The sequence below is a fragment of the Dicentrarchus labrax genome, unplaced genomic scaffold (genome assembly GCF_905237075.1).
Source record: "Dicentrarchus labrax unplaced genomic scaffold, dlabrax2021, whole genome shotgun sequence".
Lineage (NCBI taxonomy): Eukaryota > Metazoa > Chordata > Actinopteri > Moronidae > Dicentrarchus > Dicentrarchus labrax.
Window position 1 is genome coordinate 23,536,485 of NW_026136720.1, and position 20,158 is coordinate 23,556,642.

The 20,158-nt window shown below is 41.3% G+C and overlaps 1 protein-coding gene and 1 long non-coding RNA gene across 2 annotated transcripts in view; one reads left to right on the plus strand and one right to left on the minus strand.

Moving 5' to 3' along the window:
- cttnbp2 (cortactin binding protein 2) overlaps positions 1-10,122 on the minus strand; it is an 84,751-nt gene extending 74,629 nt beyond the window's left edge. The window contains exons 1-2 of the mRNA XM_051382574.1: positions 9,862-10,122; positions 2,530-2,637 (exon numbers count right to left, since the gene is read on the minus strand). Of these exons, the coding sequence (XP_051238534.1) occupies positions 2,530-2,637; positions 9,862-9,990 (237 nt within the window). The 5' untranslated portion in view covers positions 9,991-10,122. The remainder of the gene's footprint in view (positions 1-2,529; positions 2,638-9,861) is intronic.
- A 16-nt stretch (positions 10,123-10,138) lies between these two features.
- On the plus strand, positions 10,139-18,335 carry LOC127353399 (uncharacterized). The gene is made up of 2 exons (XR_007881281.1): positions 10,139-10,230; positions 16,050-18,335. It is a non-coding gene; the product is annotated as an uncharacterized LOC127353399 (long non-coding RNA).
- Positions 18,336-20,158: the final 1,823 nt, after the last annotated feature.

Here is a 20,158-nt window from a genome sequence, read left to right on the forward strand (position 1 = left end):
ATCAGCGACAGAACAAACAGGCTCATTGTGTTTTCCACAAGCCGTCAGGGCACGGAGAGTAGGCTTATTTCATTGAAACCTGGATAGGAAATCCATTCACAGGGGAGATTGGGCCTACAGGGATTCCTAATGCCAGCAGAAAACATGGGTGAAGTGGCAGTGAGGGTGGAAGAGTAAAACAACCAATACCAGAAACACAAAGAGACAGAGAAGAAGTGACATTGGGGCACAGACTGCCCTACATTTAAAGAAAGGGAGATAGCCAACATGATAGATGAAGCAAGACAGATAAACCTGCATGAAAAAAAAGAGCAGGAATACAGCAAACAAATAAGAAAATATAAAAAGATTCAAATTACAGTCTGAAGCCAAAGATGCGATGCAAGGCGAGGTAGAGAGTCACTAAGTGCTGTTCAATATCAGCAAAGTCGATGACTGTAAAGCCACACATGGGCTCAATATCAGGAAAATTTAATAAAATGTCTGCAAGCTGAACAGCTTGCCAACAGCGGAAAAAGGAACAGCAACAGGGACAGCTATCAAAGGCTGCTATGCCACTTAAAAAGGTCACCGGTTCGATCCCTGCATCATGTGTAAAGTGTTTGTAGCGCAACAGTGCAAGACATTCAGGCTTTTACTTGTTTCAGAGGATCACCAACGGTGTAACATTTGATCGGAACATCTCTCTGCTTCCCTGTAGTCCCAACACTGAATGAGTTGCACATTAACAGCCTATTAAAAAAAGCCTGCGAGGACAGCGTTAAAACGGAGGTGCAGATCCTGACCTAAATACAGAACTGCAAAGAGAGAGAGAGAGAGAGAGAGGGGGACATTCAAAGGTTTGTTCGGAAATAACACGGAATTTGAACGAGCGACAACGTGAGGGCGAGACAAGCTCTTCAGAATGCCACACATCAACTGTGCAACGCCAGTAGTCAGTGACCACAGATCAATACATCATCCATTTAAACTCATGCCAACCATCGCAATCATCGCTCTGCCACCACGTGGGTCGTGTGTGTATGTATATATATATATATATATATATATATATACACACACACACACACACACACACACACACACACACACACACACACACACACACACACACACACACACACACACACACACACACACACATCAGAATCACTTCAACCATCAAGGACAAATATATTACAAATATATTACAACGTCACAGTTTGACAGTGCAAACAGCAACTTATGTCTTATTTTATACTGTTTAAATAAAGTGCAGAACATACCGCACAGTGCAAAATATAACCACAAGTAGTCCACCTGCAGACTTTACGCCCCTTAGTCCAACACTCATTACAGCTTTTAAACTCGGTTCAAACACCACACTGGTCTGCCATGTGTGACTCCTCGAACCCTTTCCACACCCCCTCTTATTTTTTTTTTTGATTACAAAATGGTGTCTCTACTGGAGAAGTTTTTAGGACCAAGGAATAAGTGATTTCATTTTGATTTGGAGTTCTCCTTTAAAACCATGATTGCTTTTTAACCCTAATAAGAAAAGTTACATCAGCAGCAGCAGCAGAGCTTAGTAGAGATTAACTGATGAGTTGTCAACTATTCCGTTAATCTCTAACTGTTTTGATAATCAATTAATCGTTTTGAGCAATTTATTATGAAAAAAATTCCAAATTACAGCTTCTCAGACATGAATATTTTCTGGTTTATTTGGTCCTCTACGACAAAAAACTGAATATCTTTGGGTTGTGGACAAAACAAGATATTTAAAAAAGGACATCAAATTGGGATCTGGGAAACAGTGAAAGACATGTCATAATTCTCCAAATTTACTGCCTTACCATCCAGTTACATTTTTAGAAAAGAGCAGAATTCTCCAGGTTGCCTGGCGGATGAAGCTGGTTGAATAGACTAACTCAAAATTGACTAAATGCATAGTTGTATTCCCCTAGACACAAATTCCACAACCAAAACAAAAACGATTTCACCTTTTACTCAAACAGCATCTTCCTAATTGGTTTTCAATAGTCACTAAGGAACAACAGGAGCCAGAAGCAGTGACTCTTACTGTTAGCCAAGCAGGTGGTTCTGTGCGGACACAAGGATTTGATCACACTGGCATTTCTGGCAAGAAAATAAATGCTAACCAGTCACTCAGCCAGCTCCCATTCAACAAAGGCAATTAGAGAGGCTGCTTATCAGCGGGTTCTTACAAAGGAAAGAAAGAAACAGTGGGGCAGAGTCTTTCATCGTGATCACACAAGTGTTCTGAACATTTCTGGGAAAAAGCCACCGACTCAGATTGTGTGATATTGCATTCATTTAGCACCCTTCATGACTATTCATCATCCATTAAACTAACTCTGATACTAACTCAATTCTGGGTCACAATTACAGCTAATCATCTCATCTAAAGCCTTTCACAAAGGCAATCTGCTCCGAATAGGTTGTGTTCAATTTAACCAGACAATGGCTAAGATGGTGGAGGCTTAGCTAATGAGTACAGGAGTGTGTTAGTGTGTTGTCTGGACTCACCCTCAGGGCCTCTATGACCAGGTCGCGGGCCTCCAGCTCTCCCTCCATGATACTCAGCAGGGTGAGCAGCTCTGGCTTGCTCAGGTTATCCATGTTGAAGTCACATTTCTGCAACACAGGCCAGAAACAGCATTTCAGAAACATACTATACAATATATAACTATATAACAGTGCATTTTCAATTCAGGGCTTGGTATAAGCCCCTAATACTTCTGGCACCCACCTACCTGAATTCCCCCATACAGGTGAGCCTTTTTGTTCACTAAGATCTGCAGATGAACAAAGACTAGTCCCTCTGTGGTGTAATGAGTTTATGTGCTTTCTGTCTTCAAACATCCTAAGAAGACCTAGCCTACCTCTTCTGAGAGTCCTTGATCATTAATATGCTCTCTCTTTTTCTCAATTCTTCTGAGCCTAAAAACATGGTCACTTACGTTATTTCATGCAGCTGCAAGCCTTGTGGGACTTCTTCGTCAGGTGCAGCTTGACGGCTTAGATTGTACCGCATGTGTACGTCGCTTTAGACAAAAGCGAGCACTATGTATGACCGTGGACCCTCATCAGCCTACTAACCAACCAAGAGACCTACAGCGCGGACGCTAGCTAAAAATGTCTTACCAATTTAAAAGCTAGCCTACTTAAATACAACGCTATTTTGCAGCAAAGTCTCAGGCGTCTTATTTCACTCATCCTTATCCCTCATGCACAATGATAAAAGCAAACCAAAACTAAATATTTGTCAACTCATCCAACATTTCATCGGCTGTTACGACTCCAACATCTCCAGCTGGTCTCATTAAGTGCATCCCTCCGATTAGGCTGGATGTCCCATCCTACCTCGAAGCTATTAAAAAGTCTAATTACATCTAGCTAGGTCATTAAGCACCTATTTGGTCAGTAGCGACCGCAGGGCTAACGGGTGGAGACGACTGTAATTGTGAGTGACCAGACCACTTCATGCTTCCTCTCATGTCAATTAAAAGCTTTTTCCAGTCTACTTATAAAAAGCAAAACTGCTGTGCGGTGCCTCTAGTCTGTTCACAGGATGAAGGCATGAGTGACAATTCGCTCCTTCAGCATTATGTTAATTCCATGTCAATTAATCAGTAACAATAATGATAAAGCAATATAATGTATATACAGCAGACTAATAATAATACATAATAATAATAATAATAATAATAAATTAATAATTTAAAGGTCCAGTGTGTAACATTTATAAGGATCTATTGGCAAATGGAATATAATATAATATTCAGACGTATGTTCTCATTATAAATCACCTGAATATAAGAATGAGCTGTTTATCTACAGTGGGAGTGGGTCCTCTTCTGTGGAGTCCGCCCAAGCCCCCAGGAAGAGACTTTGAAGTGCCGAAGTTTGACAAAGTGGCCAAACTGTAATTACAGTGTCGCCGTATACGTGATGCACACCGGCCCAAAAAAAGACCTTTTCCCATAAGGTTACATTGTGAAATTAGTGTTTTTTGAGCATCCCCACCCCACACCATGTGGAAGATCTGGGTAACTTGTCATACTATTTTTGGCTTCATGCACCTCTGAGCAGCTTCCACAGAATGACCAGAGCCCGCCCCCATGGTTGCATCCAACTCTTAATACATTCATGAGTCCGCCATGTTGAGCCACCATGTTTCTTCAGTAGCCCAGAATGGACAAACCAAACACTGGCTCCAGATAGTAAAAACATGGTGGCCTCCATAAAAGGCAACCTGCAGCGTCTGTAGTTTAAAACTCCTCCCTCTAAAAAAGTTACAAAAACATAACTATTCTTATTTTAAGGTGATCATATACTAAAGAAAACATAGGTATTCATATATTATATTCCATTTCTGTCAGTAGATCCTTTTAAATGTTACACACTGGACCTGCATCTGAGTATTTCTTCAAAGACTGTTTTGTCATTAATTTAAGTTTAGAAAGTGAGTGACAGAAAATGTGACATAAGCTTGAGCTTTCCAGAGCTAAGATGTAAAATTCAACATTTAACTGAGACTCAATTGTTCTCAAGACATCATGACTTGGGACAATGCAGTGAGTCCTATTCACCTCTGATTCCTCAGAGTGAGACAACAGCATCTGGTTAGTTGACATTCCAAAGCACAGCGTCAAATTGTTGTGTTAAGGGACGTTGAAGGAGATGAACTCATTCAAGGCTAAACATAAGTGAGGAAAATGAAAGAAATTCTTGGCTGTACAGTCAAAAAAAATGAGGTAACTGTACATAAAAAGGCCAAAAGATAACATTGGAGCCCAGTCAAAGAAGACTTTCCAATTACCATGTTGGCGAGTAGTGCAGCCATCTGCTGAAAAAGCCACATCCAGCTGCATTACCAATATCTTGACTAAAGTACTTGTTCAATTAAACCTTAAATAATCCAAAGACAGGAGATGCAAATCTAGGAGGTGAAATGCAGCTCAGTCTCTGGTGCACATCAGCCAGATTGCTACCTGCTCAATTCGGTTGATGTTTAGTTGTCAGCCAGCCATTTAAGCCTGATTTACAAGCCTACATCCAAACCACAGCCAAGATTATTCCATTTCATCAAGGAGTCCCACATGTCTCCAGAGGCCTTACGCACAGAATATGACTTTGAATATGCCGGTGTGAGACAGATTTCAACAAGCTGCTGCCTTCTCGGAGTCCTGTGACATTGCTTATTTCCCAGTATGGGGGAAAAGTTCATGCTCAAAACAAGGGGAACACATGTTATTAATCCATATGAATAAACAGGCCAACACTCTCTCCTTTAAAAGCGTTTGGGATGTTTTAGCCAATAAAGCCTTCTCAGGACAGGTGCTGAAAAATCACTCAGGTTTTAACAATGGATGATTTGTGTCCTCTCACTCTAATATGGACCTTCTTTTCAGAACAAGGAGCTGGAAAGTGTTAGGTCAATCACATGTTTCAGTTAAGTCAAACCACGTTTTTATCCCGATGCCATCACAGCGAGCCTGGAAATAAAAGCAAGGAGGGATTCCAAGAGATTGATTCATTCGCATGGAGCCTTCCAATCGATCCCAGAGCCCCCTTTTTCCCGGCAGCATTTTCACCACTCAGAGAATTGGACGACTCAGGGAGCCTTGATGGACGGCAACCCTGAGCCCTGAGCTGTCCTGTCATGGGGCATCGGATGGTGGGTGAGGGTGGGGGTGTGGGGCCGCTTCTCTCTGGCATTTCTGCACAGTGAGCAGGTGAGGGAAGCGAACACTAATTTGTTCCATGAGCCGTGTGCTGCGCGCCAAGGGCACGAGCAGCCTGGCCGGCGCTCAGAGGCTCGCTGTTAGCCTCGGTCCACCTAATGAGGCCTGTGTCATTTCACTCTGAGCCACAAGGGAAAGGAAGTGCCCACTCTGTGCAAGTTCCTCTACTGTGTTCTGCTGGCAAAAGCATTCTTAGGCCTGTAGGTTTCTCACAGACACAAATCCTGTTACTGCGAGCGCAAAACTGTGTCATTTGACAGCCTGTAAATGGATGCCTGTGAGGGGTTACCAATGGTTACGAGGAAAATCCCACCAAGTTGGGTGGCAAGTGTTCAACACTTACTATCACATAAAACAAAGGACAACTGCAAATCACCCCAATTAAGAGGCTCAAACAAGAGGACCTTAGTTCGAAACATTATTTAAATGATTAACCAATTATCAAAATTCACAAATCAACCAATTGTTTGAGCTCTACTGTGGATTATACAGAGTTACAGAGACAAAAAAACACATACAAAATGTGAATACCTCACTGTGTGGGACTCGTTAGAATAATTTATTAAGTCAGGTAATATGAAACCAGGGATTGTGGACTGAAGCCCGCTGTGACTGAATGAACAGAATGGTCACATCATGGCCAATACCTGATCCACCTAATTGGGTCAGTATCAGAGCCAATACCATACCAAAATGCAACTCCAGCTGGGAGCAACACAAACAAAACCTAACGCACCTCCATTGTATTGGGATGGCAGCATTAATCAGAGAGATATCTCAAAAACTGGACAAATTAAACAAACTGATTCTGCATGGTAATTAAGAACTTGTGTGTTTTCTGTAATTTGATTGAACTGGCCCTTTAATAGATGGTACAATTATACTTAATCTTCTCTGATGACCTCTCCAACTTGTTTACAGGGTCATTTAAACCCCCCAGTATCTGGGCACAGACATTTTGTTGTCAAGAAGAAGGAGCAATGATATCACAACCAGTCATGTTAAATGGAACTGCTCCAGCATGGCAGCATATCCCACATAACCGCTGCTGACCCCACTCAGGCTTCCATTACACAATAGTCCTGCCAGGAAATAAAGCAGGGTCTGAAGATGAGGCTGAACAGGTAGCTGCACAACATTTAAAAAAAGAAAATTATGCTTTTTAAACAAAGCTTTTTTGAAGTTTTGCCCTACATTGCTATTTGTTAATGATAGCATTTTACCCATGAACTTAATTTCTGTATAACAGGATAAGGGACACAAGCAGTCAGACAATCAGACCAGTTTTACTCAACTTATTGTTGTTGTGTCAACAACAGTGATGGGTTGGCTCAGAGCTATTGGATATTAAATCATCCATATTTGCTCACTACATCTGCACCCTCAGGTGTCTAAAAACTACAGGTTATGAACTTATTTTTCAAATACAAAAATGTGACATTATCGGCAACGTATCAGCAGAAAACAATCTATAATGTGTATCTCTAACTGGTGACAGATCAGCTGGATCAGCTGTAGATAGTTAACATTAATTCTATAAACAGCTAAAATTAAAGTTTGTCTGTATTCTGACAAAGAAGCAATCCCAGTGCAGTTAAATCCCAGTTAGACTTTCGTTCTATTAGATCAACATTTTAATCTGCTCAATTTAAAAAGGTCCAGTCTGGAGCGGGTCCACTTCCAGGGAGGCCGCCATGTTGAACCACAATGTTTCTACAGTAGCCCAGAATGGACAAACCAAACACTGGCTCTAGATAGGGCCTTTTGTGTTTTTCGCAAGTTTCACGGCCACCATAGTTTTACTCTTGGAAGGAATGCAGTATTCAGTTGTTTGCAATCTGCTAATTCACCACTAGCTGCCACTAAACCCTACACACTGGTCCTTTAATAGCTCTAAAACTGGAGTATTTGCCATTAAGTAAAGTAGCTGGTGAAGTACAATTGGCTGAAGTTGTTAACTGATTAACATTTCATACATTTTGCTGCCCCATCTCATTTTCATGTTGTAGGAACAGGTTGTGAAAATGAGCTACAATGAAGCTGTTTCTGCCTTCTCAGCTAACAGCTGACAATAGCTATTTTAGATAAAATACTATCGAGCCCCATTCTCATTCATCTTTGTCTCTTGGACTCAAAATCCCCAAAAACACAAAAATAAGACCTAGATTCGACATAACAGGCTGTAAACACGCTATGTGCGCCACAATAACGTGTACTGTGGTAAATGGGTGGGATGTGACCAGTAGAGTGCCATTTTCATTGACCTCTGACCCCTCTCTGGACCATGAGGACCGGTCCTTCAGAGTCCTCACAAACGAAAAACTTCCCCCACCTCAGGCCAACAACAGAGAGTCTAACAGGGGTGAGCAAAGAGCAAAGTGCTTTATTTAACCACGGCAGGCATGATGGTGGTTGTTGGGAGGGGGGGGTTGGGTGGGAGGGCACGGAGGCGGAAGCCCCCTCGTTGGCTGGAGCCTGGGGAAGGAAGAGCGTGGCTGGCAGAGCGACGGGTGAACTGAGGAGGCTGCCCAGCTCCCATGTCTCTGGAGCACCTGTTCACCTCAACGCTAAATGTAAAGTAACCTCGAGGCAGTTCTGAGCGCGCTCAGAAGAGGGGGGCTGGCTGACACGGTACTCCCAGCTATGCCAGCTGAGTCACTGAAATTAAGACCAATTTAGAAAGGTGTCTGGTGAACAGGGCCTCCACCCCCTCCTCCATCGGGCTGCCTCTGCCCTCCATCCACCCCCGCAGCTCTTCTCCCACCTTTTTCTCTACTATCTCTTCAGCTTGCCGCTCAAACCTACCCCCACCTCAACACCCACACTACCACCCACCCACCTCAGGGACCATGGCTGCTTTCTATTCCAGCAATTCCACACATTTGCACCAGCCTACCTTTTCAATCTCAAATCCCAAAAAGTGCTTTTTTTTGGCCATTTTACTGGATGTGGTACAAAGGTTCAATAAAGTTCAATAAAACAGAGCAGGGACAAAACCTCATATGGCAAAAGCGCCCCTGCCTATTTTTGCATTAGTTGTCGATAACACTCTGACAGGTTGCATCATGGAGCCAGCACAGAGAAGGGAAAGGTTTCATGACCTCCCGTTGGTCGGGGGCCACAGATTGATCAAGCTGCACAGACAAGTGGGCAGCTGGTGCACTGGCAGATACGCTGCAACCTGGGAAGGGGCAAGTGTGAGAAATCCCAACTAGGTGAGTATAAACAAGTGAAGCTCAAACCTAGTTAGTGACAACAAAGGGCTACTTTTAGAGAAATACTTTGCCTCGAGTCAATCCTCTGGTCTGACAATCAGTGTAAACCTGTGGATGGACTCACAGCTTCTTAAAAAGGTGAGCTGTTACAATCTATGGAAGCCTGTGAGGATCCATGTAGGACTGACTGGTGGAGGACCACTTCAGTTAAAACAAACATGTTTTAATGCCACAACCAGCTCCGCAGGCCAGGTGAATATCATCTGAAAATGTAAATAAGAGATTTAAAGAAAAAGGTGGAATAAAATGTTTTCACCTTTAGCTGGGAGAAAACCAACCAGCAGCCTTTAAAAATCTTCCATGTTCAGATTTCTCTCTCTCCTGCAGCCGCTTGAAGTCTCTGCGTATTAACCCATTTACTGTATATATATATATATATATATATATATATATATATATATATATATATATATATATATATATATATATATATATATATATATGAGCTCCAACCTGTGTAGCCAGCGACGCTTTCTCTGCGATCAGACGCAGGATAACGTTACAGCGGCGGGATGAATGTTCACAGCAGCCGGTAGAGGCGAACAAAAGAATTCACTATAATGTTAGAATTCAAGAAAACACACCATAGTGGCCTCTTGAGAGCCGCGGCAGAGCATTTCTGAGTCATTTACGACCCTAAAACGAACACAAACCCCATGTTTTTCTCCAGACACTGTCGCGAGGCTCCCGCTGGCCACCGCTGTTGCTTCACGAGCCTGTGCGAAATAGATGCGCACTGCATTTCTCCCTCCTTTCCCCGAGGCTTCTTCACCGCCACACCGACTAAAAAAAACACCCGTGTAGCTTTCGTGTTTTCTTTAACCCTCATGTCTTACCGTGTCGACACTTCCCAGGACCGCGGTTGCCAGTGTTTGTACAGGAGGAGGCTGCTCCCCGCTGGCTCCCTCCGACGCCATCTTCGTACTGTAGCGGTCTGCTGGAGTGAGGGCGCATCCGGCACTCATTAACTATTGCGCTGCTGAATGCAAATCACGCCACGGACGGCCATTGAAAGGAAAGAGAGACGAGATTTGACAGATTGAAGGAGCTGTAAAGGGGGAGAGGGCGACAGATCTCCGTCCGTGAGAAGCCCACAGAAGAGTGTGCGGGCTGCGGCGGAGGAGGCGGGCAGTCTTGTAGGCGTGGACCGACCGACGCGTAAAATCCAGATGCGAAGCCCCGGTGCGCTCCCAACTGGAAAGGAGGTGCGTCTCCACAGACTGATTGACAACAGCATTTGTCGGCCTCTGTAGCTATAAAATAAGCCGGTGAGTAGTTCCCAAACTGGGGCTCAGGACCGGTGCACCAGTAACATGACAAAGGTACTTCAGAATAGGTGAATAAAGCTCGTTTAAGAGCCATTTTAGGATGTATTGGATCCTTTCATTGTAAATCACTATATATTGTTTTATGTGGCTTATTTGAGCATGTACAAAATCAAGCAGTGGATGTAGAAATACTTAAGTCATGAGCCCAAACAGCAAATTCAGTTCCATGAATAACTTCTTTCTCCACAAATACATAAGTTCCACATTATGGCACCAGTGTAAAAAATGAGCCTCTGGCTGCATTTGAGGCTTTTGGGGGGGGCAACATCCGGTCTGTTTCCAGAGGTGGAAGAAGCATTGCTTTTATTTCAAGTAAAAATTGCAATTCCACACTGCAATATATTCCAATCACCATCAAAATGTACTTCAAAATGAAAGTACTCAATTGAGTGTTTTTGTCTGTGTTCAAATTATTGTATGTCAGTTCTGTACTATAGTGACATAAATTGTTGTTATTGCCGATGCATTCATGCAACCTGTAAGCAATATTTGAATGTTATTTTAACTTACTTGAGGTGCATACAGGCACAAGCAATATATATGGCAAGTCCTCATAACTGAACAACAGAGTGGGTTTGTTTCATTGCTTTCCAAAGCAACTGTTTTCTAAAATGATTTATTTAAACATATGGGATAAACAGAAACAATGTACTGGGGTAAACATGTATAATATGTGTCATGAATATCATTGGAGCTGATATTAACTAATACTGTTGTATAATTAAGATAAATATAACAATGCATCACATTTTATTGTTTATTATGTTTTATATGTAGTTTCTTAATCTTCAAAACAAGTAGCAGTCCGCAGTAACGTGTATGTGCAAAGTTACTTTCTTCAGTGGTCTTTTCTTTTGTGACAATGTGGGTAGGTTCACTTATTTCAACTCCAAGAAAATGAGATCTGAGTCTTTCCTCTTCTGTGCAACACATTATGTACAAAATGAACCTGTATGTAATGTAATGGCTGTCTGAAAATACAACCTTCAACAAGAAATCTCCCTGTAATTTGCCCTAACATTGTAGGTCATTTCATTTGATGGACTACATGTATACACTGAAACCAAAAAAGCAAAGGATTCAAACCAAACGCCCAAAGTTAATCTTACACGAGTCGATGCTCAGAGTTCAGATCTCTCAGCGCGGGTCTGTTTATCCCAGAGAAGCAGAGAGAGGATAGGGGGCCTCTCAGTTCCCAGATGTGGCATTTAGGATTAACTGATGCTGATCCAGCCTGGTCATCCAGAATGAGGTTATTAAGTCCCTATTTAGGTCAAATGTTGCATGATCGACGTTCACTGGCAGCAATGAGAAAACGTAACCGTGTGATGACTTAAGGGATCTTTAGTGGCTTAACTTGAGAATGTTTTAAAAAAAAATGTCCTGTATTATACTATATTATTGTATTGTATTGCAGCAATAGAAAGTGTGGAAAATTAGATACATAGATGTGTTGAAATATGTCTCTCTCAGCTCTCTATGATGGCAACTCCCACACACACACACACACACACACACACACACACACACACACACACACACACACACACAAAGGTACCTACAGATCAGCGTAGATGGAGCTATCATGTAGAGATAAACCCCCCTCCCCGCCAGAAAAAGGAAGCTTGTCATTAGCCAGTGATTATGGGGGGACTCCAGAGATGTGGCTTGGAAACAACAACCTCCTCCCTCCTCCTCCCCCTTCTCCTTCTCCTCCTCCTCTCCAAGTTGAAGCTGGCTGTGACCTTAAAGTTCCAGGGAGTTTTGTGATTATCTGTAGTAATTTACTGTTTTGGTGAAAACATTCTCCTGAGGGATTCCCAGAGAAAGAGTTTATCGGTGCAACGGTGACAGTGAGGGCACAGGAGGAGAGAAAGCTCAGAAAAAGTGAGAGTCGTGCCTCTTTATTAAATACAGTACATGTCTCTGGCCTCTTTTCTGCTGCTGTGGGTGTATACATTGGTTTCTAACTGCACCTGTCCTACATTTGATTTCTCACTCCAACAGTGACTTTGATTTAAAAAATGTAGCTCTAAAAAGAAACTCCTTGTCAATGAGGGACTGATATCAAAACATGAAAATAATGTCCCAAGGCAAACCACATGGCAAGCATTTCTATATGACTGTCTGGCAGTGCATACAGGCACAAGCAGTATATACGGCAAGTCCTTATAACTGAACAACAGAGTGGGTTTGTTTCATTGCTTTCCAAAGCAACTGTTTCTAAAATGATTTATGTAAACATATGGGATAAACAGCAACAATGTCCTGGGATAAACATGTATAATATGTGTCATGAATATCAGTTAATACATATGTTCAATATACTCTTCAGATTGATGGATTCCTTTTGATATTGATCTCTAAGAAAGAAGGTGTTGAATACGACATAAAGGATATGATCCTGATATGATCTGAGTAACAGAAATGTTTGTTTGAAAAAGAGACTTTGAAATGGGAAAGTTATTTAGTGGACGCATTGGGAGTTCAGGAAAAAGACCTTATCAATAAGAACTGTATGATTATTAGTGTGATTTCTTATTACTATGGTGGCTGTAAAAAAAAAACTAGAGCCAATGTTTGGTTTGTCCATTCTAGGCTACTGTAGAAACATGATGGTTCAACATGACAGACTTAATGGAAGGCGACAAAGATTCATTTCCAGCCTTCTTTGCCTACTGGGTTCTACATGAAAATAGACATGCACGACTTGAAACCAGCTTCAGATAGACAATTCAATACAGTAAACAGTCTGTCAAAGTAACACTGCTGTTGTGAGTACTGCTGAAGCTTGTGCAACATAGTATGTTTCGCAGTCTGCAGTTCTTGGCAGCCTCTGAAGTCAACCCTACACAGAGCATGAAACATAAATGAGCAGTTGGGCCAGAAACACAAGTTGGCATGCCAGCTGTCTATTGTTTGATATCACGCTGAACAACATACTTGAAACATAATAAGGTAATGTGAAGGTCTTGCTCTGCTCTCTTCAGGTAAAAGAGTATGCTGAGGGTTTTAACTGTATTTAAAGGTCCTGGTCTTATCATGAAGAATAAACATGAACAAGTTTGAAACTAGTATTTATTATTAAACTTACTCAATAATTTGCTTATGAAGTTGTGAACACAGATCAGCACTGTCTGTAAATATACACATTTGTTACCTGTACAGTGTTGAGCTGGGCTTAACCAGCATTCACTGAGGTGACACTTGATTGACACAGGTTTTCTCTACCTGTCTGATCCTGTTCACACAGTGAGTGAGCTGGAGCCAACTGTGACAATCATGACAAGTTGCTCATGAACATGGATAGATTAATTCCTGCAATATGGCTACAGTTGGAGTATCTGATCCACCTGACTTAAATGTATTTGGACTGAAGGAAACGGAGGTTGCACAGGGTGACATGTTCCTTCATCACCATGAACATACACACACACACACACACACACACACACACACACACTGCAGTTTATTTTGACTCAATCTTACATACACTGCACCAAATACACACTACAGCATCATGTGTGTTAATCCGCAGCTGAAACTAGTCCCTAATAAATATACAGTGTTGAGAACATTTGCCAAAAACTAAAGTGCCCAGCGTTTTTCTTAAATAAAAGTATATATTTAACAACCATTTTTAAAGATTTATGTCTTCAGCATGAACAGGGCTTCATGCTCAAATCAGAAAGTTTTGAAAGATGGACTAAGATGTTGTTGGTTTTGTTCTTTTCACTACATTTGTTGAAAAATCTACAACAACACCAAATCTTTCCTTTAATACTTAACTTTCTGTCATGCTTCTTCCATACTCCTATATTTCCTAGACATATAGTGACAGCGTCCTTCCATTGTCAGAGTCATCCGTCACTGTCGATGAACTTTTGATCCGTTTCATCCATTCTGTGAATCCAGGAATTGCAGATGTAGTCTGCATTTTGTACAAGCAGCTATGGGGAACTGCTGTTCCCACTGGTTTGATCTAACCGAAAACCAAATGTGCTTAATCATGTTTGCTCTAATTGACTTGACTGGTGTTAAAAGGGGGGTCTGCACAGTCACAGAGGAAACTATTGATTCATGGAAGAGGGATTGTGGATAACCTTGCCTCCAAATTTGGAATCTCAAATGATGTTAGGACCTGAGGAACATCTGTAGCATATGAGCGCATGTGAATGCTAATGGGAGGAAGTCTCATGCACATGATGAACATGCGGTTCCGCACATGATAATTATCCCAGAGATGGGACATTTTTACCCAGAGGAGGGTTCCACATTTAGTCTTATTTTTAAGTCGAAAGAGAGCGACAGCGACCGACAGCGATGCAATAATAAAGATAATAGCAACAATAACAACTATAAAAGTATAAATATAACTAATATTAATAATGATAATGATGATATATAATGAATAATAATAACAATAATATTACCAGTGGGTGTCAAGCAGGACCATGGCAGCAGGTGCAACCACAATCCATGGGAAACGTTGAGACCAGAAAGTGAGACATTTCTATACAGAATCTATTGACATTACTGAAATAGTGATATAAATATTCTGAGCGTTTGCATACATATTAATAGCCGTATTACAATATAAAAATGTGTACTCTGTTATAAAGTCCTACAATCAAAATCTTATCAGTTTTAGCAGCACAATGTACTTGAAGTATTAAAAAGTAAAAATATTCATGCAGGTGTTGCAACTGATGGAGGTGAAGCTAATAATAAATACTTCTATTGGCTATTTTAAAGGACCAGATTGTAGGAGTTAGCGGCATCTAGTGGTGAAGTTGCAGTTTGCAACCAACAGAATACTGCTGAATACTGCGTCCATTAAAAGTGCTTGTTTTTGCAAGTAATAGGCTCAGACTGTTACTGTTAGTGTCTGACAGCATTATGAAAACGATTCCTTTTGTACTGCTATCACTCGCCACCAGATACACAAAACAATTATTTATGGCTTTTCACTGTTCCACAATTGCCAACTCTTCTCTGTTGAAATAAATCCTAGTTTTGCAGACATACATGAGAAAAACAGTAGTTTTCTAGTCACTCTCCTCAGTTGGAAACAGAAGGATTTACATGCATGCACAGACCGAGAGGCTGGGATAACAACACAGGCAAAGGGAGTGTGATGTCACCATTACTTCACTATATCTTTACACAGAAAATAGTGTTTATTATTGTCACCATAACAATGAAGGTCCCCTCGCCTCAACAAAGTACTTATTTTAACCCAAACCAAGATGTTTTCCTAAACCTAACCAAGTCGATTTTGAGCCTACACCAAACCAAACCGGTAATCAGATCATAAAACGGACAAATGATGTCGTCCCACTTATTCTTTGTGTTATTCTGGAGGGCAACGGCAAACAAACACATTTTTTTTATTTTGTAGTTTTAATTTAGAGGACTTGTTACAAGGACTTGTTAAATTGCTCATGTTCAATTGGTAATAATGCATCATAGTTTACAAACTGATCTCATGTTTTCCTGTAAAATGTGGAGCAGAAGTATAAAGCAGCATACAGTTGAACTACTTGAGGATCCTGAAATCTTACTGATGTTTTTGAGTAAATGTATTTTATGTTACATTCCATCACAGGGACTAGATTACTGTAGTTGTAGGCCTACAGTGCTTCTCTGTACGTGTTGGAAGCGATGCATAGATGACCCATAAACCATGTCCGCAGGGTCCATTGCAGAGAGGGCAAGCAGGGATGTGAGGACAAGCCAGCAGCCCCGAGCTGAAATGATGAGGAGAGAGGAGAACCGGGAGAAAGCAGTGCAACCGGAGACAACGAGACAGACACTGATGGATGGGGCCAGAGTCAGGGAGCGGCAGCAGGGACTCTGAGGCAGAGCCCCCCTGCCTCATTCCTGTGGGAATACTTGGCTCATATTAACTCGCTCATTGTTGGGACACACAGCAGGCACAATGACTCCCTTTTTGTCGACGAGGGCATAGTGGACTGAGAGGGCAGCCGGGCGGCCAGTCGGCCATCACTGGGTCCTATGTGCTGTGGCTCTGAAGCTGGGTCGGCCAGCAGGCTGACAGGAAAGAATAAAGAGAGTGAGACAGTGAGCCCCGGATCCCATATCCTGGCCAGAGCTTCAAATGGGAGGACATGGAAGGTCTAGATAGTGACTCTACTGACAGAGAGGGAGGAAATAGAGAGAAGGAGGAGGAGGAGGAGGGCCGGGATCTGGGCCACATCTCTGTCTGATTGTCCCTGAGGGGCTGCCAGTAGCTGAACCAGACCTCTGTTCACTCACCATCCCTGCTGATCTGAAGTCAGCGCTGTTCTGTCTTCTTCTTTTCCCCCTCTGAGTTATAATCTCACCCAGTTTAGTTCGATGTCTTCTCTTCACTTTCTCCCACACACTGTCTCTCTCTGTGCAACCAACCCATGACTGTGGAGTGCAGGGAGCAGGTGCTTCTACTGAAAGGCTCCAGTCACTGTTTTTGTCCTAAAGTCAAGGATTCAATGTAACCACCCAGAGAGGAAAAGTATAAATACTGAAATTTGATATGTATAAGGTTCATGTGACAGTGGTAAAGAGTGAACTTGTACAAATAGTTTGTCTGCTCTCACCCTCAATCTCAGTTTAATGTGTACATATGAGCTTGTCAAACAACTAGTTTCATGGTCCAATATACAATATATAATTACATAAGTGCCACGTGGAAACTTCCAGAGCATAAACACTGAGAATGGACTTTTCAGTGAAGTAGTAAACACCTTGTGTCTTGCAGTTAAACATTTGAAACAAACACTGTTCGCATATTTTCCAATTTCTTCGGTGAGGGAGAAGGAGTAAAGGTTATTTTAGGATTTTTTAAAGAGGTAATGAAACCTATTTATGGAAAACCCCATATCAGACATGAATTCTGAAGTCTGGATGAGATTTAAAACTAAACTTTATACGTAAAGTTCTATCTTTAAGATCTTTTAAACTTGCTACAAGGAGTTTTTAACTGGTTATAAAATAGTCTAAATGTAATACTGATGGCTCTATATGACCTACATAAAGACCAGAGAAGATTGGCTGTTTCTATATAGTTATTCTTAATGCCTGCCGAATCATTCAGGGCCGGATTCTGCGAAAAATCAATGAAACGAAGCAGTGGAAACGTTACCACTTTTACACCTTTATCAACAAAAAATTAAAGTTCCCTGTTGCTGCTTTAACTAACGAAGAGAAAAAGAATGGCCCTATAAAAAAAATAAGAAAATATAAGTATAATTTTGAGGGATACTTTTTTATTTGTTCTACTTTCGACTTTATATACTTTATATATTACAGTGAAGTTAAAGATTATACAAACAAATCTAATCTTGTAAAATATGTTTCCTTGTAAGATTCACACTACTTTACACATTTACAACATATAAGTGCTACTGAATGAATCTGTGATGACAATCCAATAACATGATATAGCACTCTTACAGGGGCCATTCTGGCACTTAAGTATACTTTTAAATTTGATGTTTGATGATTTCTGAACATTCAGCCAATCCAGTGCTTGTTGTAAAGTCTTCATGTTTATTCTAGGAAACATGTTTACAAAAGCACCCACATCGAAAATCAATAAATACCAGGGGCTGGACCGAAGTACATGTGAAGAACAGAGAAATAAAAAGTAAAAAAGTAGATAAACTAGATAATATTTTCCTCCTCTCAAATGCCAATAAATATAAGTATAAGCATAATAATTTACCTGATGGTTCTGTTTTGATCTACTTCAGTGGCTTGGGACATGGTGGACATTTGAATTGTACTTATAGGGTTCATTGTATCATTGTATATAATTATTGTATTTACTGCATTTATTATCTTTGGTTCACTATTTGTTACCTTGGTGACCTCTCTGGGCACATATAACTTAATGCCTGAAAAAGGGCTCATGCCTGAAACGTCACATGTTGGTATACCAATAAATGTTCATGGGAGCAGTCTCTACTTTGCAAACTCTACATGTTTCTGTTCTTTAGTGTTTATCCAAACTTCCTTGTTATGATATTAGGATTTAGTTGCACATACCCACCACAATGCACCATAGTTTCTTGGTGTCCTTCTCTGAGACTTATTGTGTGCTCATTCTGAGAGAACGATCACAATGCACACTTATGTAACTAGTCCTTCAAATACTCACCTTGACATTTTTTGCGAAAGGATGTGAAACATTTAAGGAATAAAAACCGGCATCAGAGGAAATCAGATAAAGCGAGAGAAGAAGAGGCTTTGGTCAGAAAATCCAACGTCTACACTTTGGGCCGGGGCACATGACAGAGTTGAGCCCTCGCTGATTCAGTGTCTCATCCGGTCCAACCAGCATGTGGTTGGGGTCACAACCCTGATACTTGGCACCCGGTTTCAGGGAGAGTGAAAGTCTAGCTCAGAACCTGCTCCGATCTAGATGCCAAAATGAGTCACCCACAGCACGGAGCTGTGATCTCCTCTAGCATGTTCTCCTTCTCAAACGTTACGGTCTGCTTGTTCTACCAGAGTCTCGCCCTGATTAAACATCAACAATGTTTTGGATGAAGTGTTTTGTTTTTTTTTAACTTTCATCCAGGCTTTACCTACAAAGATCACAGGCTGAAAAAAAGCAGGCAGCTGTCCTAGGGGCTAAAACCAATGTGGGGTCAGACGCCTATTTGTTCACTACATTGTGGAAATTAAATGAATTGCAAATGTATTAGTTAATAGTGTATGCATCACTAAAGAAAAGCAGCAAGGGGCTGCAGGTCAGATTCAAACCCTGGGTTGCTGCAGCAAGGACTCAGCCTTGGTACATGGGTGGCCAGCTCTACCCACTGAGCTAACCGGGCGCCCCTTGCTCTTTAAACTAATACTGCTATACTACTATTGCGACTGACTCAGGTGGTAGGGTGGATCGTCTAGTAATTGGAAGGTTGGATGGTTCGATCCCCAGCTTCCCCTGTCCAGTCGAAGTGTCCTTGGGCAAGATATGAACCCCAAAGTTCTCCAGATGAGTGTGCCATCGGTGTGTGAGTGAACGTGTTTATGGGTGAGCTTAGTATCATTGTGAGCTTTGGATAGGAAGCGCTGAATCGCTTGTGATGAGCAGTGTTGCACCTCATGTGGCAGCCTCTGCCATCAGTGTATGAATGTGTGTGTATGAATGGGCGAATGTGACAAGTGCGGCCCAGAAAAGTCTATTTACCATTTCTAAATATTATTCTTAATATATAATAATTCATATTATTATTCAGACTCTGTCAGTCTCATTTCCTCTTCTGATATATGGCGTTTTGATATGATGAGATTTAAGTGAAATATTCTGGTTATACATCTGTGTGAAATTAAGTCGTAATTACCCTATCAATTCTGGAGTTATTACCAAAAACGTGTTTGTCAAGGTCATTTTAAGGTCACAGTGACCTTTGACCTTTAAGTCAAAAGTGTCACCAATTCATTGTTTGGCTCATTGTGAAACTTGGTTATCAGGTCTTAAGTTGTGGCCAAAAATGTGTTTTGTGATGTGACCTTTGACCTATGACCACCAAATTCTAATCAGTTCATCCTTGAGTCCAAGTGGACATTTGTGCCAGGTTTGAAGACGTTCCTGAGATACTGTGTCGACAAGAATGGGACGGATGGACTTAGCTGACTTCAAACAAGTGGAAAGGACTATTTGATCAATTAAACTGTATGGTGTATATTTTACAATCAGATTATGACAATTGTGTGAATTGGTTTTGGTTATGCACCGGATATGATTTGTATGGATTAGTGATATATTGTAATCCCATATAGAATGGTATACACTCTG